The sequence below is a fragment of the Trichomycterus rosablanca genome, chromosome 18, assembly GCF_030014385.1.
Source record: "Trichomycterus rosablanca isolate fTriRos1 chromosome 18, fTriRos1.hap1, whole genome shotgun sequence".
Classification (NCBI taxonomy): domain Eukaryota; kingdom Metazoa; phylum Chordata; class Actinopteri; order Siluriformes; family Trichomycteridae; genus Trichomycterus; species Trichomycterus rosablanca.
In genome coordinates, this window is record NC_086005.1 from 18753815 (window position 1) to 18779197 (window position 25383).

At 39.8% G+C, this 25383-nt stretch overlaps 1 protein-coding gene across 1 annotated transcript in view; it reads right to left on the reverse strand.

The window, feature by feature from the left end:
* Positions 1-2905: 2905 nt before the first annotated feature.
* The window catches only part of LOC134332928 (uncharacterized), a 37409-nt gene continuing 14931 nt past the window's right edge, over positions 2906-25383 (reverse strand). The window contains exons 5-13 of the mRNA XM_063014762.1: positions 21363-21477; positions 16480-16534; positions 14939-15617; positions 14582-14749; positions 13759-13883; positions 10307-10480; positions 6237-6408; positions 5226-5267; positions 2906-3481 (exon numbers count right to left, since the gene is read on the reverse strand). Coding sequence (XP_062870832.1) covers positions 3383-3481; positions 5226-5267; positions 6237-6408; positions 10307-10480; positions 13759-13883; positions 14582-14749; positions 14939-15617; positions 16480-16534; positions 21363-21477 — 1629 coding nt within the window. The 3' untranslated portion in view covers positions 2906-3382. The remainder of the gene's footprint in view (positions 3482-5225; positions 5268-6236; positions 6409-10306; positions 10481-13758; positions 13884-14581; positions 14750-14938; positions 15618-16479; positions 16535-21362; positions 21478-25383) is intronic.

Below are 25383 nucleotides of genomic sequence, written 5' to 3' on the forward strand. Positions count from 1 at the left end.
TAATAAAATATATGTTGATGTTTACTTCTGTTTGTGCTTGACACCATGTTTCACTACATCTAAACATCAGGCACCGATATTAAACCAAGATTACAGTTGGTGAACACCATACCCACCCCATTTTATGAAATGGTAAGTGCTCACTGTACATCTAAAATGTGTGTGTGTTCCTGTACAAGGACTTATAGCCATAACATTAAGACCATTTCCTTGTTTCTACACACATTGTTCATTTTATCGGCTTCACTTACCATATAGAAGCACTTTGTAGTTCTACAATTACTGACTGTAGTCCATCTGTTTCTCTGCATGCTTTGTTAGCCCCCTCTTATGCTGTTCTTCAATGGTCAGGCTTCTCCCAGGACCACTACAGAGTAGGTATTATTTGGGTGGTGGATCATTCTCAGCACTGCAGTGACACTGACGTGCTGGTGTTAGTGGATAAGACACAGCAGCACTGCTGGAGTTTATAAACACCACACTGTCACTGCTGGACTGAGAATAGTCCACCAACCTAAAACATATCCAGCCAACAGGGCCATGTAAATAGTGTCCTGTGACCACTGATGAAAGTCTAGAGAATGACCAACTCAAACAGCAGCAATAGATGAGTGATTGTCTCTGACTTTACATCTACAAGGTGGACCAACTAGGTAGGAGTGTCTAATAGAGTGGACAGTGAGTGGACACATTATTTAAAACCTCCAGCAGCGCTACTGTGTTTGATCCACTCCGACCAGCACAACACACCACCACCATAGTCAGTGTCACTGCAGTGCTAAGAATGATCTACCACCTAAATAGTACTTACTCTGTGGTGTTCCTGTGGGGGTCCTGACCATTGAAGAACAGGGTGAAAGCAGGCTAAAAAAGTATGTACAGAAACAGATGGACTACAGTCAGTAATTGTAGAAGTACAAAGTGCTTCTATATGGTAAGTGGAGCTGATAAAATGGACAGTGAGTGTAGAAACAAGGAGGTGGTTTTAATGTTATGGCTGATTAGTGTATGTTTCCTATATAAAAAGGCCAGTATGTTTAAAATAATAACATACTATATGCTTTCAAATGATAAACAGGGTACAGGGGGTGAGTAAATGTGCAGAGCAACATATGGGCTACAGTTAGTAATTGTTCATCTGTTTGATAGATGCAGCTTATAAAATAATACATGAACATGCCAGACAGGTGTACCTAATGAAGTGCTTTGTAAGTGTAAATAAAGCCATATGTTTTGATGATGCTTAAATACCCATACATTATACTTTAACAATAAGAAGTGTTTGCGCTCACTTATTTTGCCACCTAGAATGGCAGTTAAACCATCTTGCATGTTAAAACCTGCATATAGCCAAGAGCGTTTTTGGCTCATTTGACATGCAGTTGCTTCTGGGTTGGCTCACTGCCTCATTTTAGTTATTTTACACTAAGTTTTACTTTTATAAGGGTTTTATTCAAATCCTGTTTTTGTAAAATCATCAAAAGTTATAAACATGAGCATTAGTTTTCCTAGGTAGTTCTTTGGCACTCCTGGGATTTAAAATAAATTTACATTAAATTTACATATATTCATAGTAGTTTAGTACTGTAATCCTGCAGTTGGACTGGTTTTATTTATGAACTGACCTGACAGACTTTTATTTTAAAGTTTTCTAGTGTGACATACAGTAGATTAGGAACACCATGTTATGAGGTGTGTCAACCCTTTTTGATTTAACATTAAAACCACCTCCTTGTTTCTACACTCACTGTCCATTTTATCAGCTCCACTTATAGAAGCACTTTGTAGTTCTACAATTACTGACTGTAGTCCATCTGTTTCTTTATATACTTTTCAGCCTGCTCTTCAATGGTCAGGACCCCCACAGGGCCACCACAGATCAGGTATTATTTGAGTGGTGGATGATTCTCAGCACTGCAGTGACAATGACATGGTGGTGGTGTGTTAGTGTGTGTTGCGCTGGTATGAGTGGATCAGACACAGCAGTGCTGCTGGAGTTTTTAAATACCGTGTCCACTTACTGTCCACTCTATTAGACACTCCTACCTAGTTGGTCCACCTTGTAGATGTAAAGTCAGAGACGATCGCTCATCTATTGCTGTTGTTTGAGTTGGTCATCTGCTAGACCTTCATCAGTGGTCACAGGACGCTGCCCACGGTGCACTGTTGGCTGGATATATTTTTGGTTGGTGGACTATGCTCAGTCCAGCAGTGACAGTGAGGTGTTTAAAAACTTCTTCAGCGCTGCTGTCTTATCCACTCATACCAGTACAACACACACTAACACACCACCACCATGTCAGTGTCAATGCAGTGCTGAGAATGATCCACCACCTAAAAAAATTTCTGCTCTGTGGTGGTCCTGACCATTGAAGAACAGCATGAAAGGGGGCTAACAAAGCATGCAGAGAAACAGATGGACTGGAGCTGATAAAATGGACAGTGAGTGTAGAAACAATGAGGTGGTTTTAATATTATGGCTGATCAGTATATACCACCGGGCCATGGACTGGTACCAGTCTGTGAGTAATTTATTACCGAGCCACACAGAAAGAATAAATTATTAGAGATCGCTACAAAAGCAGTTTTCACTGCTTCCATTTGCAACGCATTTCAGGTGTTACTGTCTTTTGTCACCCCTAGGTGGGAGCAGCGTCTCATTGCAGCGAAAAAAGCTCATTTGTGAGTAGTATTGTTAAATCCTCCCGCTCCCGCTTTATATCTTATATGAAACCAGCTGTTTTACAGAATATTGCTTGCTGGTTGATAAGTGTACATGTCTAAGTATTTTGTGATTTTTCTCCATGAAAAAAAATAATTATAATGAAGAAACACTTGAATTAAAATGTATAAAAACCTTTATTTGGTTTATATCTAATAAAACATTTAAAATATCATGCCTTAGTCTGAGAAATATAAAATGCATGTGTAGACAGGGTGTAAAAAGATAAAACATTAAAAAAAATTACAATACTTACACAGTCAAAAGCAATACATACAACAGTGAACATAGCAATGATTTTCCTGAGTCCCAAAGTGTAATCAAATGAAGAAAAAATTATATCCTTTCAGCAAAAAACAGGTAGATCATGTAAAAATAAGTTAACAAAAGTTGTTGCAGCTTATGTCAATTATTGCAAAAGCTTATACACAGCTTGTTAATATTCTGAGACAAACAGTTTTCACATTTTGTCCTATATTGACAAAAGCTCCTTTTACCACTTATAAACCATACAGGGTTATCAGAGAGTGCAGAAAAATTAGGATCAAGGCACATGTAAAAACAGCTAAATGTATTTGGTGGTTTCCAGTGATCTAGATGTATTTCATTCTGACGAGATACTCACTTTCCCACTACAGCCAAATCAATGTTTCAGAGCTATTATTCTTTACTGTCAAAATCATTGACCATACTCTTGATGTGGCTCAGCTTTGCCTTCAGGAGCTTGCATCTTTTCTTCTTCTTCTGGTAGTCACCACTCTGCAGAGACATTAAAAAGATACCAAAATACTCTACAGTTATCCAGTGCTGATTTCAGATGATAAAAGAGACTTGAGTAAAAAGACATAGAACATATTTTAATGTATTTCAGGATCAAAGTTATCCAACACCAATATCAAAAACCAGATGGCACCTCTAATTATTCAATCAAGTTAACCAAATTTACAAACCCCATGTTCAAAAAGTTGGAACATTGTGTAAAAATATCATTTGATATTTTTCTTTCTATTCAACTGACAAAAGTACAACCCCAAATCAGAAAAAGTTGGGACAGATTGGAAAATGCAAATAAATTTTTTTTTTTTTTAAATACAGTGTTCCTTTCATTCAACTTCATTTCATTTGTTAATATACCTCCATTCCTGCATTTCAGACCTGCAACACATTCTAAAAAAAGTTGGGACGAGGGCAATGTAGTGCTAGCAATGAGGTGAAAAAACTAAATAATGATGTGATTCCAAACAGCTGATGTCAACAGGTGATTATCATGGTTTGGTACAAAAGCAGCATCCAGGAAAGGCTGAGTCTTTGTTTTTAAGAATTAAATAATTTTCTCTCATCAATGTACCTCAAAGAAAGATTGGAATGGATTTGCATATTTCTCCCCCTACAGTGCATAATATCATTAAACGATTTGAGGAATCAGGAGGAATCAGTGCGTAAAGGCCAAGGGCGCAAGTTTAAGCTAAACGCCCGTGATCTTTGATCCCTCAGACGGTGCAGCACCAAGAACCACCACTCAACAATAGCTGATATAACCACATGGGCGAGGGATTACTTTGGCAAACCTTTGGGAGATTAACAATTCAGAGATTCTTCTTTGTATTGTCTTACAAACTCCTCCATCTTTTCTGGAAATGGGGTTTGTAACAGACAAGACCATTTCGCTAATATACCATATGTGCACTTGATTTAAGCCCTGCTGAATTTAAATCTTAAACTTGATCAAAGTTAGGCAATCTTACAGTTTATACGATAATCTAAGGCTATTATCCAAAAGCTGGGAAATAGCCGGTTCTAGGACTCACAGTAAGACTGTTGTTGTCAATCTATCCAAGTTTTCTGTGACGACTAATCCAGGAACTCACAAAAGATCAAGAAAACATCTAAAGAATTGAAGTACTGCTAACCAAATAACAGGGCTCATCTGATAAAAAGTAAGAACTGGATAATTCCTGAATCATTTGGGATAAATGTTCTATAGACAGAAATTAACTAGATTTTTATATCAGGCAAAAGTCAAACATGATGTTAAGGTGATTTGAGGTTTCAGAGCCTATTTATTAGGATTTTAACGTCATGTTTTACACACTTTGGTTACATTTATGACAGAAACGGTAGTTACTCGTTACACAAGATTCACCAGTTCACAGTTTTAATTTCAAACACAGTCAAGGACAATTTAGTGTCTCCAATTCACCTCACTTGCATGTCTTTGGACTGTGGGAGAAAACCGGAGCTTCCGGAGGAAACCCACACAAACATGGGGAGAACATGCAAACTCCACACAGAAAGGACCCAAACTGCCCCAACTGGGGATCAAATATGATACGATATATTAGAGATCCCAGCTCTGGTTGCAGCGTGTGTTTTTACCGCTCTGCCACCTGAGTGGCAACCCTAACACTTCACTTCACTGTGGGATTTAGGGTTAGCACCACATTTTTAAACATTAGGTCTTAGGATGTACTTTAAATACAAATTAAGATAAGTTCACTTTTACCCTCTTTTTGTTCATCAGTGCATTATACTCATCCTTGGCATCCTGTGTAAACAAAATTACAGATTGGTAAATGTGTTAAAATGTGACAGCTCTTATATATACAGACTTTTTTTTCTGACCTAAATGGAAAGTGAGGGGAAGGGGGTATAAATGGCACTTGGGTGGCCTAGCAATCCAATACCCTAGCCCACCACTGCAGAGACTCAAGTTTGAGTCTTAGCTGTGAATCATTAAAGACTCAACATCTGTTTCTCTGCATGTTTTGTTAGCCCCCTTTCATGCTGTTTCAATGGTCAGGACTCTTCCATGACCACCACAGAGCAGGTATTATTTGGGTGGTGGATTATTCTCAGCACTGCATTGACACTGACATGGTGGTGGTGTGTTTGTGTGTGTTGTGCTGGTATGAGTGGATAAGACACAGCAGCGCTGATGGAGTTTTTAAAACATCTCACGGTCACTGCTGGACTGAGAATAGTCCACCAACCAAAAATATCCAGCCAACAGCGCCCCGTGGGCAGCGTTCTGTGACCACTGATGAAGGTCTAGAAGATGACCAACTCAAACAGCAGCAATAGATGAGTGATCGTCTCTGACTTTACGTCTACAAGGTGGACCAACTAGGTAGGAGTGTCTAATAGAGTGGACAGTGAGTGGACACGGTATTTAAAAACTCCAGCAGTGCTGCTGTGTCTTATCCACTCATACCAGCACAACACACACTAACACACCACCACCATGTCAGTGTCACTGCAGTGCTGAGAATGATCCACCACCTAAATAATATTTAATCTGTAGTGGTCCTGACCATTGAAGAACAGGGTGAAAGCAGGTTAAAAAAGTATGTAGAGGAATAGATGGACTACAGTCAATAATTGTAGAACTACAAAGTGCTTCTATATGGTAAGTGGAGCTGATAAAAAGGAGGTGGTTTTAATGTTATGGCTGATCGGTGTACATTAAGTTATTGATAAGCCATCTTTAACATTAGGATTAGCATCTTTTTCTTACCAGGTACTGTGGACTCCCCTCCTCCAGCTCATCAAGCTCACGGTCCACCTCAGCCAGCCGCTTGTTAATATCATCGAGCTCGGCCTGCAGGTTCCTGTACTCCTGGTGATCACTATCAAACTTCTGTTTATAATGATCTCTATCTTCCACATGATGAATTGGCGGGAAGTCACTGTAAACAAAAAAAATTGAGGCTTTTATGTCAAACAGATATTATGATTAACTCAGCTAAGCCTTATGTCATGAACTGACAGGTGGACATTCTTATTTAGAATTTTCTAATAGAGAGCAGAATTCAGGCTTTCAATGACAATCGTCCAGGTCCTTTGAAAGCAAAGAAGTCCCAGACCATCACACTACCACTTTGTCTGACTGTTGGTATGATGTTCTTATAGTGGAATGCCATGTTAGCTTTACACCAGATGTAATGTGATTAATGTCTTCCAAAATGTTCCCACTTTGAATAATCAACCCACAAAATATCAGAAGTGGTTTCCACCTTGTAATGTAAAGTTTTCCTGTAATTTTAAGGGAGTTTTTCCTTGCCACTGTCGCCCTCGGCTTGCTCAACAGGGGTTTTCTGGTCTGTTGGTCCTGGATTCTGTAAAGTTGCTTTGAGACAATGTCCATTGTAAAAAGCGTTATATAGGCCGCTCAGGTGGCGCAGCGGTAAAGTACGCTAGCGCACCAGAGTTGGGTTTCTAGATACATCGTATCGAAACTCAGCTCTGCCTTTCCGACTGGGTTGGGCGGCAGTATGAACAACGTTTGGCTGTTGTTCAGGGTTAGGGGTAGAGTCGGAGCATAGGTCCTCATAACTGTTGCGACTGTGGCCCCTGCTGGTTGACTGACGGTGCCTGCACAGGGCTGAGGAATAACATTGAGGGGGGTGTGACCCTCCATGCGCAGTGTCTCTCGGTGTATGAACTCGGCTCGTGCAGGTGAAAAATGCAGGCTGTACTGATTGCGTGCCGGAGGGGGTGCAAGTCAGCTGAGTGGCGTCCTCAGTCAGCGGCAAAAGGGTCGAATCAGTATAGAGGACACAATCAGGGTAATTGGACATGACTAGAATAAGGATAAAAATTGGGGGGGGGAAAGTGGGAAAAAATAGATAATAATAAAAAAAATTTAAAAAAACGCTATATAAATAAATCTGACTGACTTGACCTTGTGAAGATTCATCTTCCCAATTTCTATTTCAGCCTCTACTGCTGCAGACCTTCACTCCTGACCAAGAAGGGCTGAAAATAACACACATCCCTTCTGTGCAGTAGCCTACCGTTTTTTTTCACCTGCATCAGATGGGTTCATATGGAAATCTACACCGATCTCCATTATTCACCATTTCATTTCAGACACCATCAGTCAGCCAGCCCAAGGTCAAAATTGCAGCAGTTTTGAGAAAACCATACGGCCTTCATCCCTTAGTCGAGCCAATTATTGTCGAGTAGGTGCCTAAGTGCTTTACCGCTGCACCTGTCAAGCACCAATTAATGCCATTTTGCTCAGTGTCTTTCTTATTGTGAAACAGTGTACACCGACTAGGCATAACATTATGACCATTGACAGGTGAAGTGAATAACATCCTGATTATCTCTATCACAGCACCTGTTAGTGGGTGGGATATATTAGGCAGCAAGTGAACATTTTATCCTCAACGTTGATGTGTTAGAAGCAAGTTAGTTTGACTTGAGCCAAATTGTAATGGCTAGAGGACTGGGTCAGAGCATCTCCAAAACTGCAGCGCTTGTGGGGTGTTCCCAGTCTGCAGTGGTCAGTATCAATCAAAAGTGGTTCAACGAAGAAACAGTGGTAAACCGACAACAGGGTCATGGGAGGCCAAGGCTCACTGATGCACATGGGGAGTGAAGGCTGGCCCGTGTGGTCCGATCCAACAGACGAGCTACTGTAGCTCAAATTGCTGAAGAAGCTAATGCTGGTTCTGATAGAAAGGTGTCAGAACACACAATGCATCACAGTTGCAGGGCTGTTTTTGCAGTAAAAAGGGGGCCCAACACAATATTAGGAAGGTGGTCATAATGTTATGCCTAATTGGTGTATATTGAACTCAACTGTTTGTCTGGGCTCTGTTGTGACCTCCTGGATGAGTCATCATTGCATTCTCAGTGACATTTTTTGTAAGTCAGGTAAGTTTTCTCCATTTGTGGATAGTAACTCACTGTGGTTCGCTGGTGTCCCAGAGACTTAGCAATGGCTCTGTAAACAAAGTCTCTTTCAGTGACTGTTTTGCATCTGTATTTGAATTTCTTAAGAACATGCATCATGTGCCTAGCCTGCTCCATGTTGCCAGACAGGTTTTATTTGAATGACGTTTAGATGCAACAGATTCAACAGGAAGTGTAAACATTTGTTTATATCAACAAATGATATCAGTGTGAAATATATAACTTTGAGGGACCTTTACACAGCTGTGACATTACTGGTTGGGAGAGCATATGATGAGTGGTACACCTTCGGTGAAAATTCTCTCTCCAAATCATACAACTGGCATATATCTCTGACAAACAGGGCAACACTGTCATTTGTTGTGCCCTTAGAGTAACATGAAGATGGTAAGGCATAGTATTATTAGATAGTGTTTAATTTTTTTTCCCACTTTTTCTCCCACTTTAGCGCATTAAATTTCTGCCCGTCAATCATCCTCTCACTAATGCTGGTAATCCTGATTGGGGAGGACGAGGCTGCTCCACGCCCCCTCCGACACGTGCACAGCAATCGAACATCTCATCACCTACACTTGACGAGTGCAGTGCAGTACAGCGCTGTGTAGCGCTGTGTACGGAGAGCCACACCCTCTACCGCACTCCTTTCCCATCTCCGTGCAAGCGCCACCAACCAGCCAGCAGAGGTCGTAATCGCACTAGTCTGAGAGAGAGAGTCCCCATCCAGCTTAATTCCACCCCTATCTGAACAACAGGCCAATCGTTGTTCATGTGGCCACTCAGCCTTAGCCGGCAGGCAGAGCCGAGATTCGATACGATGTATTCGAGATCTCAGCTCTGGTGAACAGCGTGTGTTTTTACCGCTGCGCCACCTAAGCGGCTTTAAGTGTTGAATTTTGTAGCTCTAGAGGGCACATCATAATCTATTGAAAGAAGGGGCACCCTAGAGGGCATGCGATCATTTGTCAGCATGTAAAGGATAGGCTACTGGGCAATTCATCATATTTTTGCCACTTTTGTAATACTTTTTCAACCATGGGGCACCCCCTGCCAGTGGCATGCTTTTATCTTTAATTATAGGTCAAATTTAGAATACTTGACATGTATAAATTTGGGATATATGCACTGAAAATACCATACAGTAAATAACAAAAACTGACCAAACTCTTGTTTTCCCACTTACTGGGAAGCCAGGAAATTTACATTATGTCTAAACATATGCATAAATGCTATCAATTAATAATATAGGTCATTTATTACAAACATAACATTCAAAAAGCAGATAAATAAAAAAAAATTCTTATTTTATTTATGCATTTTCTCCGATTTCTCCCAATTTAGCACGGCCCATTTCTTTTCCGCTGCTGGGGGACCCCCGATTGCAGTCGAGGAGGGTATATTGCTGCTCACGCCTCCTCCGACCCGTGCGCAGCCCTTGGCAGAACCCTTTTTCACCCGTGCACTCTGCACAGGCGCCTCGCTATCTGCCAATCAGGGTCCTTACACAGCGTTTGAAGACCCCACCCACATAGTCCAGTCATCCCACCCACATATTTGGGTCATCCCACCCTAGCAGAGACGTGTTTGCTGCAGGCACTGCCAATTATGCCCGCCAGATGGCGCCCAGCTGATCGGTGGCAACGCCGAGTTTCTGGTGTGCTAGCGGAATATCCCGTTGTGCCACCTGGGAGCCAGATAAATACATTTTAAAGTGACGCATGACCCCAGTAGCTGATGGGTACAGCAGTAGTGTTTATTCTGTGTGCATTGTGTTACACAGGACACTCCATAAAACTTTATTTTAATTCTGGAGCCACTAACTCAAAAAAGTTAAACCATGTAATGTATACATAGTTAAATGATTATTGCCTTAGACTGTGAGCTTACCCAGAGAAGTCTTCATCAAGCTCATCTCCAGAAGATGCATAGTCAGTGTCGTAGCCATCAGTTTGACGAGGGCGCCCTGCACGTCTTTTTTTGGGCTTGCTTGCCGAACTGGCTGCTTCAGAACTGCTGTAGTAGGGAGCTGAATTTTGTACTGGAATATTGTGTTCCACACCTCTGCTTAAAACACACAATCACAGTGTTGTAGCTTTTAAACCACATAACATGCTAGCAATAATTGCAAACAGCAATATACTGTACATCCAGTAATGCCATTTTGCCTCAAAGGATGGATTAGTATTGCTTTACATTTCCTTTTGCAAGGTGTACCACTGTTGGCTATTAAAATTTCTTTAGTTGTTTGGAAATTATCATAATGCGAACCAACCAAATATGGCAAATTATTAAAACATCAATATACAGGGTGGGCCATTTATATGGATACACCTAAATAAAATGGGAATGGTTGGTGATATTAACTTCCTGTTTGTGGCACATTAGTATATGGGAGGGGGAAAACTTTTCAAGATGGGTGGTGACCATGGCGGCCATTTTGAAGTCGGCCATTTTGGATCCAACTTTAGTTTTTTCAATAGGAAGAGGGTCATGTGACACATCAAACTTATTGAGAATTTCACAAGAAAAACAATAGTGTGCTTGGTTTTAACGTAACTTTATTCTTTCATGAGTTATTTACAAGCTTCTCTTTGTTTACAGCCATTGACATGTCGCAGAGGTTAACACGTGAGGAGCGGATAGAAATTGTGTTGATGTCTGGTGAACGCAGTACCCGGGTCATTGCAGCAGATTTCAATGCAAGACACCCTACGAGACCACCCATCTCCCATGCTACAGTTAGCAAACTGCTTGCCAAGTTTCGTGAAACTGGTTCAGTGTTGGATTTGCCAAAATGTGGACGCATGAAAACTGTCACTAATGAAGAAACATCAGTGACTGTCCTAGCTTTATTCAGCAAGAGCCCACAGCGTAGCACTCGCCGCATGTCACTGGAGAGTGGCATCAGTCGAACATCCCTTCGGCGGATATTAGCTACTCACAAATGGCACCCTTACAAACTCCAGCTGCTGCAGCATCTCAACGAGGATGACCCAGATCGGTGCACTGAATTTGCAGAATGGGCAAAACAAAAATTGGAACAGGACCCTCAGTTTACACAGAACATTTTGTTCAGTGATGAGGCAAACTTTTATGTGAATGGTGAAGTTAACAAACAAAAGCACCGCTATTGGTCTGACACTAACCCACATTGGATAGATCCCTCCAAGACTGTTGGAACACAAAAATTGATGGTATGGTGTGGTATATGGGGTACAAAGATAGTGGGGCCATTCTTTATCAATGGAAACCTCAAGGCCACTGGATATTTGAAATTGCTACATGATGATGTGTTTCCCTCTTTATGCACTGAAGCTGGCACGTTCCCTGAGTTTTTCCAGCAAGATGGTGCACCACCACATTATGGGTGTCAGGTCCGAGCATTCCTAGATGAAGTTTCCTGGAAAGTGGATTGGTCATCGTGGGCCAGTTGAATGGCCCCAAGGTCTCCCGATCTGACCCCCTTAGACTTTTATCTTTGGGGTCATCTGAAGGCAATTGTCTATGCTGTGAAGATTCGAGATGTGCAGCACCTGAAACTACGGATACTGGAAGCCTGTGCTAGCATTTCTTCTGCGGTGTTGCTATCAGTGTGTGAAGAGTGGGAGAAGAGGGTTGCATTGACAATCCAACACAATGGGCAGCACTTTTAACACATTTTACAAGTGGTCAGAAACTTGTAAATAACTCATGAAAGAATAAAGTTATGTTAAAACCAAGCACACCATTGTTTTTCTTGTGAAATTCTCAATAAGTTTGATGTGTCACATGACCCTCTTCCCATTGAAAAAACTAAAGTTGGATCCAAAATGGCCGACTTCAAAATGGTCACCACCCATCTTGAAAAGTTTTCCCCCTCCCATATACTAATGTGCCACAAACAGGAAGTTAATATCACCAACCATTCCCATTTTATTTAGGTGTATCCATATAAATGGCCCACCCTGTACACTGATCAACCATAAAATTAAAACCACCTCCTTGTTTCTACACTCACTCTCCATTTTATCAGCTCCACTTACTATATAGAAGCACTCTGTAGTTATACAATTACTGACTGTAGTCCATCTGTTTCTCTACATACTTTTTTAGTCTGCTTTAACCCTGTTCTTCAATGGTCAGGACCCCCACAGAGCAGGTATTATTTAGGTGGTGGATCCTCAGTCCAGCAGTGACAGTGAGGTGTATAGCACAACACACACTAACACACAACTACCATGTCAGTATTTTTAAACACCTCACTGTCACCGCTGGACTGAGAATCAACACAGAACCGGCCAACAGCGCGCCGTGGGCAGCGTCCTGTGACCACTGATGAAGGTCTAGAAGATGACCAACTCAAACAGCAGCAATAGATGAGTGATTGTCTCTGACTTCACATCTACAAGGTGGACCAACTAGGTAGGAGTGTCTAATAGAGTGGACATACCAGCACAACACGCACTAACACACAACCACCATGTCAGTCGCCCTCGGCTTGCTCAACAGGGGTTTTTGTATCTGTTGGTCCTGGATTTTGTAAAGTTGCTTTGAGACAATGTATATTGTAAAAAGCGCTATATAAATAAAGTTGACTTGACTTGACTTGACCTAAATAATAACTGCTCTTTGGTGGTCCTGTGGGGGTCCTGACCATTAAACAACAGGGTGAAAGCATGCTAAAAAGGTATGTAGAGAAACAGATGGACTACAGTCAGTAATTGTAGAACTTCAAAGAGCTTCTATATGGTAAGTGGAGCTAATAAAATGGACAGCAAGTGTAGAAACAAGAAGATGGTTTTAATGTTATGACTGATTAGTGTATATTCAGATACAGCCAGAGCCAAAATGAAGGTGGCATCTGATGGTAGTTTAGGTGACTTATGGACCTTAAAAATGTGTTGTTTTTTTTGTAACTCACCAACAGTGATTCTAGGGGATATTTTGCCTCTATTACCATTATCTACACTGTGTGTGGGGGCAAAATAAAAACACATACAGTTCTCATAGAGGCAAGTTTGTGACCATTTCCGCTAACAGGAACTTTATTATACAGTCAACAATGAGTGAAGCCATGCCGCTTCTTTAACCACAAGGAACACCAATTACTTTACCTCTTGTGTCAGTGTCAAACTGACAGTTTGTCTGCAACCCACAAGCCACTGTTGCAGCCCATTGTGGCCCAATTAACAAAAACGTGGAGAAGCACCGTTTAAAGCATTTAAAACAACTGTAGTCTGTACAAAAACACTTTCTACATTTTATTTTTTATAAAGGGAAAAATACATGATGGTTTTCTCAACAAAAAAGGAAATACACATGCAAATTCATGACCGACATTATATACAAAATGTACTTACAAAAGACTGTCACTTTCAGGAGGTTTGTCATAGGTCATGCTGTCATTTAGGTAATTCCTTGAGCCACCAAATTTTTGTGGAAACTCGTTCAGCACATGCTCTGGTTCACTGGAGACATTATTTACCTAAAACAAAGAGAGACAAGAGACTGTTCTGTAATCACCTAACAAAACAATGTTAGACTATTCAATATTATGCAATATGCCTGGGTTATGCCTGCAATAACAACTCATGTTTTAACTTGAATGTTTCTAAGGACATTAAATGATAATGTATACTAGTCTATTTATAAACAAGTATATGACCATTCAAATTACGCTTGTTCAACTCAATTTAGCAGTATATATATATATATATACTGTATATATACACATATACACACACACACTGTGTATATGCTGTATGTGTTATATATATATATATATATACACACACACGTGTGTGTGTGTGTGTGTGTGTGTGTATAAAATATATAATAAAAAATAAACAGTACTTCCTTATAGTACCATATGGCCTGTGGTAGAAAACAACACATAGGAGTGAAACTATCACCACAGAGCCACACCCAGAAACCAGGTATGAGAGTTCCCATCTGACACTGTGCAGACAGAACTGGTTTTTCCACTTGCAGCAAGCGTTGAATGATCAAATGCTTAAAGAACTTAGCAGGCTTATGGTGTAACAATTCAGGTACTGAAGCACTGGTCTAATAAAACCCCTGTTTTTATAATAAATTTTTTTAACAGCACATAAAACAATAAATCAATACAAGATTTAAAAAACATTTTTCTGGAAGGCTTATTTACAAGTTAAATGCACCTACCCAATCCTCAACATCTTGGGGAGCATCAGGGTCGTCAGCATTTTTCACTCGTCGCCACAAGATATTGTCCTTTCCAAAAGCATTTATTTTCTGGCGGGTCTTGATGGCAAAAACCATCATGATGATGAGGCAAATCAAGACCAAAAATCCAAAAACAATAGCTACTGCCTGTAGGGCAAAAGGGAACGTATTACTACAAAGCTTCATTTTTTTCTGTTTTATTCAATAGCTTTAAAATAATTAGAGAAAGCATACTGTCAAAAAGAAAAAAAATGTTAAGAATGTGTAAATATCAAACTATACAAGTATCTATTATGAGCACATGCTGTGTTTTACTAGGAAAATGTTAGTTCTTACCTCCTGAGGATCTACCACACAGTAGTGATAGAGGTACTGATTGACAAATAGTTCATTGGTCTGAGGACCTTGGTACTGGGAACACAGGGTCTGTACCTGGTAATATTGCACAGAGCCTGAAGTCTGTGCCATAGGGTTCACTCCAACCAGGTAAACCAGGGTGGCCACAAGCATTAAAAAAGCCAGGATGGCTGTAACAATGATGAAGATTAGGTAGAACTTTCTTGTTTGTGAAAAGTGGTTGTGAGATATCAGAATAATGAACATAGCTAGCAAAATGGCAAAGGTCATTATTGCCATGGCAATCATAAAACCCTTTGCTGTCCTTGGGTCGTTCTGTGACCCCAGAATGCCGTAGCCATAAGATCCTCCACCAAAACCTCCACCAAATGAGGAGCCAGCACTTCCATAGCCCCCACCATAGCCCCCACCATAGCCCCCACCATAGCCCCCACCATAGCCCCCACCATAGCCCCCTCCGTAGCCTCCTGACATGCCAGTCACACTTCCAGCGGTATCCCAGGCCAAGGTAGAGGCCACACAAGCAAAGATTCCCACACACAGGACAATGGAGATGATCGCCATAATCTTAATGATACCAGGTGGCGAGGACCAGCGGTAGAAGTGTTGGATCTCATCATCGGCATAATACGAATATGCAGGTTGTGGAACCACATTGCTTTAAATGATAAATGTAATGGTGTTAGAAACATTGTACTGTATATGCATTTTACATATTTTTAAACTAACCAAAACATACCATGAAACTGTTAAATATCTTAAGTTTAATTTCCTTAAATTAGGATGTTCAAGGATATAGTAAAACAACATATGAAATGCATTAGGTAGGGAGGGGGTATTAATCTACACACATGCCTACAACACTGACTATTGTACACTGCTGGGTCCTATTGAGGCCCAGCTGAAAGTAAGGTAAACAGCCTAAAGTAGTAATTACATGACATTTATTTTTGATTGATTTTTTTTCATTGATTTACTTTATTGATCCCCGAAGGGAAATTGCAGTGTAGCAGCAGCAATTACAATTATTACAAACATCAAACATCACACAATGACATTACAATGGGGTAGGAAAGAATAAAATATAAAGTCTAAAGAAAATAGAATATAATAATTTAAAAAATAAGAATATAAAACATCTATATTCTTATTTTTTAAATTATTATATTCTATTTTCTTTTTTTTTATTCTATTCTATTAAAAAAATTATATTTATATTTTTAAAAAATACATAATTTAAATGAATACATGCTTACAGCCACAAAACAACATTCATTTTTAAAGTTAACAAATAATAATAAAAAAAATATATAGATAAACTAGTCTAAATAATTCACAGTTTAAATAATTCACAGACATGAATTATTTAAAAATATCATGTTTTAAATGCTAGTTTACCCTTAAAACACTTTACCTCTGTTTATAACCAACATTTATGAAACAAAACGAAGCCTTTATTGGTCTTTAAGCCATAAACAGCTACATTAAGATAAAGAATGATGCAAACTTAATCGACTTACTCAGGTTCAGACTCATAGGGAGGAGGACTACCATTCGGCACGTAAGACATCGTTTAATCTGCAATAAATAATAAAAGTTCAATTAGACGCATAACTTAATATTTTAACGACTTTAATTACATATTTTAAACACATTACAGTATACATGCAAGTAATGACTACAAATGATACACCGAAATGCACAAACAAAAACCTGACAACACAACGATTAATCTTAGACTTAATGTTTAATCTGAAGTCACTGCAAAACTGCGAGTTTTTTGTGACCTATTTCATCATAATGCATTTGGGATTAGGAAACTATTATTTTATCAAGTAACAACGAAGTTAAATTGTAGACTAACGACAAATAAACTCACCTGTGTGACAACAGTGCTTCCTCTCACCGTGACTCATATTACTATCTCGCTATAGACTCTTATTCAGTTGGTGCAAGCTCCGCCTCCACCCAAAACTCGAGAAGATGAGCTCTTATCAGAAGCCCCGCCCATTACCTCAGAAGCACGTGACTTATTTGTTCTAACACCTGAGCAGGTATGGCAAGTCGTTTTAACATTAAATGCGTTTTGTCTGATTATCCGTTATTAAATTTCAGATATCTACAACGGTGGCTAAGTGGGTAGCACTGTCGCCTCACAGCAAAAAGGTGTGGAGTTTGCATGTTCTCCCCGTGTCCACGTGGGTTTACTCCAGGTGCTCCGGTTTCCTCCCACAGTCCAAAGACATGCAAGTGAATTGAATTGGAGACACTGAATTGTCCAGGACTGTGTTCAATGTAACCTTGTGAACTGATAATCTTGTGTAATCCTAATAAACAAACAAACAGATATCTACAACTGAGTGTTGAGCAGTGTTAATTTCATTTTGACTAGTCAGAATATCAACTCAAGATATTCTACAATTACATTTTGACTAATCAAAATGTGGGTGGCACTGTCGCCTCACAGCAAGAAGGTCCTGGGTTCGATCCCCAGGTGAGGCGGTCCGAGTCCTTTCTGTGTAGAGTTTGCATGTTCTCCCCGTGTCTGCATGGGTTTCCTCCCACAGTCCAAAGATATGCAAGTGAGGTGAATTGGAGACACTGAATTGTCCAGGACTGTGTTCAATGTAACCTTGTGAACTGATAAATCTTGTGTAATGTGTAACTATTGTTCCTGTCATGAATGTAACCAAAGTGTGCAAAACATGACGTTAAAATCCAAATAAACAAACAAACTGGTCAAAATGCCTTTCTAGAAATCTCACTGGATTCACTATTGCAGAGTCACAAATGCTGAATTATAATTAGGGGTAACTCTATTTTGATTATGACTAATCAAATCATTAATTCATTGGCTGTTTTAACAAGGCCTTGTTCTATTCAGGGTCCCAGTGGGTACAATTCACTGGGTGAACGGTAATTTTTTCAGATATCTGAATTATAGGCAGGGTGGCTCGGTGGGTAGCACTGTCACCTCACAGCAAGAAGGTCCTGAGTTCGATTCCCAGGCAGGGTGGTCCGGGTCCTTTCTGTACGGAGTTTGCATGTTCTCCCCGTGTTTGCGTGGGTTTCCTCCGGAAGCTCCGGTTTCCTCCCACAGTCCAAAAACATGCAGTCAGGTTAATTGGAGACACTGAATTGCCCTATAGGTGAAAGGGTGTGTGTATGTGTGTCTGCCCTGCGATGGACTGGCGCCCTGTCCAGCAACTCCCCCCAACCCCCCCATGTGTGAGTGAGTGAATTATAGGCATTGCAAGGATTATGCCCCACTAGTAATGCCACTGGGTCGTCTTTTTCTACGTTCTGACCGGCAGTGATATTTTGCCTCTAGTCATACAAATCGCTGATTGCTCATCACCGTGTTCATACCAGAAGCATCATCATCAATGAAGGACGTTTTGTAGATGGTATTGCAAGGGTGGGTGAGAGAAAAGGGTTGATTGGATAAAAAGTGTTCCAAATGAGGAGAAAAAGCATTTAACAAATACTGCAAATGTGAAATAAAAGCTCACCACAGTGGCCTGGTAGTCCATGCTGCCCCTCTAATGCTGGAACATTGACACAGGCAGTTCCTTTTCTTAGAGTGAATATTCAGAGGATCTCCAGTTTGTCAACAAATATGTGAGAAAATTATTGAAATGTTTAAAAACAATGTACCTCATAAAAAGATTGGAAAGGATTTGCATATTTCTCCCTCTACAGTGCATAATATCATTAAACGATTCAAGAAATCTGGATTTGATCCCTCAGACGGCACTGCATCAAGAACCACCACTCAACAATAGCTGATATAACCACATGGGTGAGGGATTACTTTGGCAAACCTTTTTCAAGCACTACAATACAGAGGTGCATGCACAAATGCCACTTAAAACTTTACTGTGCAAAAAAGAAGCCTTTTGTAAACCATGTCCAGAAGCAGCATCGACTTCTCTGGGCTCTGAGGCATCTAGGATGGACCATCACACAGTGGATACATGTATTGTGGTCAGATGACTCAGCATTCCAGGTCTTTTTTGGAAACAATGGATGCTGTGTGCTTCGGACCAAAGTCCAAAAGGACCATCCAGACTTATCAGCAACAAGTTCAAAAGCCAGGGTCTGTCATGGTATGGGGCTGTGTCAGTGCCCTTGGCAAAGGTCATTTACACTTCTGTTATGGCAGCATTAATGCAGAAAACATATGCTGCCTTCAAGACGTCATCTTTTCCAGGAACGTCCATGCATTTTTCAACAAGACAATGCAAAACCACATGCTGCACACATTACAAAGGCATGGCTGCGGAAGAAGAGGGTATGGGTGCTGGACTGGCCTGCCTGCAGTCCTGACCTGTCCCCAATAGAGAATGTGTGGAGAATTTTGAAACAAAAAATGTAACGACGACCCTACACTTCTGGAATTAAGTGTTAGCTTTACAGATATAATGGGTCCCATGTCTTCCAAAAAGTTCCACCTTTGACTCAACAGTTCTGTTATGTTAAGTGATGTTTAGATTCAACAAGTAATTATGCTTGTGTGTGACTAGTGAAACTAAACCCAACTGTCAATTGAATGTGGTTAACTGGTTGCTTTAGTAGCTAAAGGGGCATTTTTCACATAGACCAGATAGGGCACAGCACTTTTCTTTAATAAATAAAATTACCATTTAAATATGCATGTGTTTACTCAGTTTAATTAGTTTCATGATCTAAAATATATGTGAGAAATATGTTAAAACAGAGGAAATTTGGGACAATTACTTTTTACAGCACTGTGTATAAACATACAGAGGGAGCCGAAATGTATACACACTTTAATAGATGTTAGCTATACACTCTATGCAATAGAATTACACTTGAAGAATTCACTTGAAAGCTTAGACACACTCATTTAATAAACTAGACATTAGGAAATACTGCTTATATATTAACAGAAATGGCGAAACAGCAAGTAGCACTGTCGCCTCACAGTAAGATGGTCCTGGGTTTGGATCTTGGTCTTTTCGGTGTAAAGATTGCATGTTCTCCCCATGTCTGTGTGGGTTTCCTCCCACAGTCCAAAGACATGTAATGAGGTGAATTGGAGATACAAAATTACCTGTAACTGTGTTTGACATTGAACTTGAACGGATGAATCATACACCGATCAGGCATAACATTATGACCACCTCCTCCTTTCTACACTCACTGTCCATTTTATCAGCTCCACTTACCATACAGAAGCACTTTGTAGTTCTACAATTGCTGACTGTAGTCCATCTGTTTCTCTGCATACATTTTTAGCCTGCTTTCACCCTGTTCTTCAGTGGTCAGGACCCCCACAGGACCACTACAGAGCAGGTATTATTTGGGTGGTGGATCGTTCTTAGCACTGCAGTGACACTGACATGGTGGTGGTGTGTTAGTGTGTGTTGTGCTGGTATGAGTGGATAAGACACAGCAGCGCTGATGGGAGTTTTTAAACACCTTACAGTCACTGCTGAACTGAGAATAGTCCACCAACCAAAAATATCCAGCCAACAGCACCCTGTGGGCAGCGTCCTGTGACCAATGATGAAGGTCTAGAAAATGACCAACTCAAACAGCAACAATCGATGAGCAATCATCTCTGACTTTACATCTACAAGGTGGACCAGCTAGGTAAAAGTGTCTAATAGAGTGGACAGTGAGTGGACACTGTATTTAAAAACTCCAGCAGCGCTGTTGTGTCTGATCCATTTATACTAGCACAACACACACTAACACACCCCCACGATGTCAGTCACTGCAGTGTTGAGAATGATCCACCACCTAAATAATACCTGCTCTGTAGTGGTCCTGACCATTGAACAACAGGGTGAAAGCAGGCTAAAAAGATATGTAAAGAAACTACAAAGTGCTTCTATATGGCAAGTGGAGCAGATAAAATAAACAGTGTGTGTAGAAACCAGGAGGTGGTTTTAATGTTATTTTTGTAATGTAATTAAAGTGTGTAAACCATGATGTTAAAGTCCTAATAGACAAACATAAACAGAAACAATGCCATTAAAACGTGCATAATACTTTTTGTTACATAAATAAAAGGAGATTCACTCCATTAACAAAATAAAATGTTAAACATATAAGAAAAATATCCAGACTTGTAATGTAAAATTAAAAAAGCATAAGTGCAGTTATCTTATACAATCCAAGTACAAAAAAATAGAATAAAGCAGCCATAGTATTCGATACAATTTTTCAAACATCACAGGAATTAAGCAGTAGTTCAGCACAAGCAAAATAATAAAACATCAGGCAATGTGCATCGAATTTCTCAATATTGACACAGCCACTGTTTGTTCAGTCAAAATTCCAGTCTTGTTTGTGACTGTGATTTATCAGGCAGAAATGTAACTAAAGGACCACTATGGTATGCACCATCATGAATGAAGAGCCGTTTTTTATCTATAGCCATCATCCCATGTCATAACCTTATCATACTCCTGAATGCAGTGTTTGATGTGCGAGAGCTTGTTTTTTAGGTATTCGCATCTCTCCTTCTTCTCAAGAAATGAAGGGTCCTATAAAATAGATAAATAGAAAAGATAAAGAGTAAGAAATACATCTGTGGTCGCACAAGCAGTTTATCAGTAAAATGACATTAACTGTAATTGAATTTATTGTAAGGAATTGTTTCATTCTCTTTCTATGTAAGGTATTTTCTGCATAGACCTCCGAGTAATCTATTGTTACTTTAACAATATGACAGCAGATTTTATGATACTTTACATGCATGAAAAATGAATGACGTGTTCCAAAGAAACCTAAACTGTCACTATAACATTTGCATTTTAAGCTTTTTACTGTGATGCCTTTTCCCCTAGGCCCAAAATTAATTCTGGATTCAAGAAGCCTTAAAGACTAAATATGATGTTTTCCTCAAGAGCTTAAAAAGAATTGTACATGTCAAATTCAAATTTTTAATTTTAGCAAGAATCAGCCAAACATGGCAGGAGAGTGATGTACTGTAGGTCAAAAGTCCAAAAAAAAATCAAATTCAAAAGCCTTGGGATTTCTTTGGTTACTGTCTTAAAAGGACAAGGGCAATCTCCAGATACTCCTTTTTTTTACTAAACTACCAAAAACCAATGTGGTACCTGGATTTGCAATGCTAAAATGTCCCTTGTTGTCACTGTAAAATGCCCTTTAAATGTCAGTCACCTTGCCTGCTTTGTTTTTCTTTGGGAAGGCAACAGATCCACCCTGACTAATTACTAAAGACGAATGAATGATAAATATACACAGATCAGCCATAACATTAAAACCACCTCCTTGTTTCTACACTTGCTGTCCATTTTATCAGCTCCACTTACCATATATAAGCACTTTGTAGTTCTACAATTACTGACTGTAGTCCATCTATTTCTCTGCATGCTTTGTTAGCCCCCTTTCATGCTGTTCTTCAATGGTCAGGACTCTCCCAGGACCACTACAGAGCAGGTATTATTTGGGTGGTGGATCATTCTCAGCACTGCAGTGACAATGGTGGTGGTGTGTTAGTGTGTGTTGTGCTGGTATGAGTTGATTTTCAAACACCTCACTGTCACTGCTGGACTGAGAATAGTCCACCAACCAAAAATATCCAGCAAACAGCGCCCCATGGGCAGCATCCTGTGACCACTGATGAAGGTCTAGAAGATGACCAACTCAAACAGCAGCAATAGATGAGCGATCGTCTCTGACTTTACATCTACAAAGTGAACCAACTAGGTAGGAGTGACTAATAGAGTGGACAGTGAGTGGACACAGTGTTTTAAAACTCCATCTTATCCACTCATACCAGCACAACACACACCAACACACCACCACCATGTCATTGTCACTGCAGTGCTGAGAATGATCCACCACCTAAATAATACCTGCTCTGTGGTGGTCCTGTGGGGGTCCTGACCATTGAAGAACAGCATGAATGGGGGCTAACAAAGCATGCAGAGAAACAGATGGACTACAGTCAGTAATTGTAGAATTGTCAGTAAGTGCTTCTATATGGTAAGTGGAGCTGATAAAATGGACAGTAAGTGTAGAAACAAGGAGGTGGTTTTAATGTTATGGTTGGTCGGTATATATCTGCCAGTTATCAGGGCTTTTATATTAGTATTGTGTTAAAAATAAATGTAGTACATCCACTTAGACAGCTGCACTATTTCAGAGCCCTTCAATGTTAATTATATGTAAAAAGAACTTGAGCTATCTGTTTTTTTTTTTTTTACTGAAGCTAATTGTTTAACTATGCCTGTTGACACTGTTAGGATTTTTTCTTTTCTATACAAAGCCTGTGGCCGCCACAAAATGAGTTTTTCAATCTCTGGAATGTGTGGAATGTAAGGAGAACCAGTATCAAATACCATTCAATTAGTTTTTTGTTAACTAAAAAGCTTTGCATTACTGGAGAATTACTGTTAAAGAACATATAAAACATACACAATGGATGCAAAATGTGGTATACATAAAATATACAGAAGCATACACAGCTAATGTTTCTTTTTGTAACATGAAATAGTTGCACAGTGTACTCCAGCCTGCAACAATGAGTTCTAACACATCCACAGGAGGCTAAACAGAGGTGGACTTGTTGCCCTTTAACTTTATATGTTTAGCCTGTTTTCACTTTAAACAAACCTGTTAAAACACATTTTAAAAAGACGATTACATCCAAGACCTGGACCCTCGTAACTCATAAAAAATTGGTTATTTTTCCTCCATAATGCACTTCTTACCATGCACTTAAGCTATATTAATCTGCTTATTGGCTTATTGGGACAGTATGGAAAATGCAAATAAAATAAAAACACAGTGTTCCTTACATTTACTTTGACTTTTATTTGATTGCAGACCGTTTGAACCCAAGATATTTTACGTTTTGTCTGATCAACTTAATTTCATTTGTTAATAAACCTCCATTCCTGCATTTCAGGCCTGCAACACATTCCAAACAAAGTTGGGACGGGGGCAATGTAGGGCTAGTAATGAGGTGAAAAAACGAAACAATGATGTGATTCCAAACAGGTGATTGTAATCATGGTTTGATACAAAAGCAGCAAAGACTGAGTCTTTGATGAGCAAAGATGATCAGAGGATCTCCAGTTTGTAAAAAAAAAATTTGAGAAAATGATTGAAATGTTTAAAAACAATGAACCTCAAAGAAAGATTGGAAGGGATTTGCATATTTCTCCCTCTACAGTGCATAATATCATTAAACGATTCAAGAAATCAGGAGGAATCTCAGTGCGTAAAGGCCAAGGGCACAAGCTTAAGCTGAACGCCTGTTTTCTTCCATCCCTCAGACGCCACTGCATCAAGAACCGCCACTCAACAATAGCTGATATAACCACATGGGTGAGGGATTACTTTGGCAAACCTTTTTCAAGCACTACAATACAGAGTTACATGCACAAATGCCACTTAAAACTTTACTGTGCAAAAAAGAAGCCTTATGTTAACCATGTCCAGAAGCGGCGTCGATTTCTCGGGGCTCGGAGGCATCTAGGATGGACCATCACACAGTGGAAACGTTTACTGTGGTCAGATGAATCAGCATTCCAGGTCTTTTTTGGAAAAATGGATGCCGTGTGCTCCGGACCAATGACGAAAAGGACCATCCAGACTGTTATCAGCTACAAGTCACAAGGGTCATGGTATGGGGCTGTGTCAGGGCCCTTGGCAAAGGTAATTTACACTTCTGTGATGGCAGCATTAATGCAGAAAAGTACATTGAGATCTGGAAAAGTCATCTTTTCCAGGGACGTCCATGCATTTTTCAACAAGACAATGCAAAACCACATGCTGCACACATTACAAAGGCATGGCTGAGGAGGAAGAGGGTACGGGTACTGGACTGGCCTGCCTGCAGTCCTGACCTGTCCCTAATAGAGAATTTTGAAAGTAAAAATGCAACAACAACCCGTACTGTTGTACATCTTAAGACGTGTTTGCAGGTAAAACGGGACAAAATAAAAACTGAAACACTAAATCACTTGGTATCCTCGGTGCCAAAAACATCTTTTAAGTGTGGTGAAAAGGAATGGCAGCATTACAAAGTGGTAAATGCTTTACTGTCCCAATTTTTTGGCATGTGTTGAAGGCCTGAAATGCAGAAATGGATGTTTATTAATAAATGAAATGAAGTTGAGCAGATAAAACACGAAATATCTCAGGTTTCATGCCATCCCAACTTTTTCTGATTTGGGGTTGTACTTTTTAAGGATCACTTCCACTTTTTTTATAAGCCATTAAAGTATAGAGGGTTAGGGTATGTTTTTGTGGATGATTTAGTTTGTTTATTAGTTTGAGGCTGTTTTGTACGTATTCCAAAGCATTTTTTCCTCTGAAGAATAGGGAATGGAAACTAAATTAATCTCTTCAAGAACCCCAGATGATTGCTTATTTAAACCATCACATTAATGCATTTCATACATAAAACTATAAAA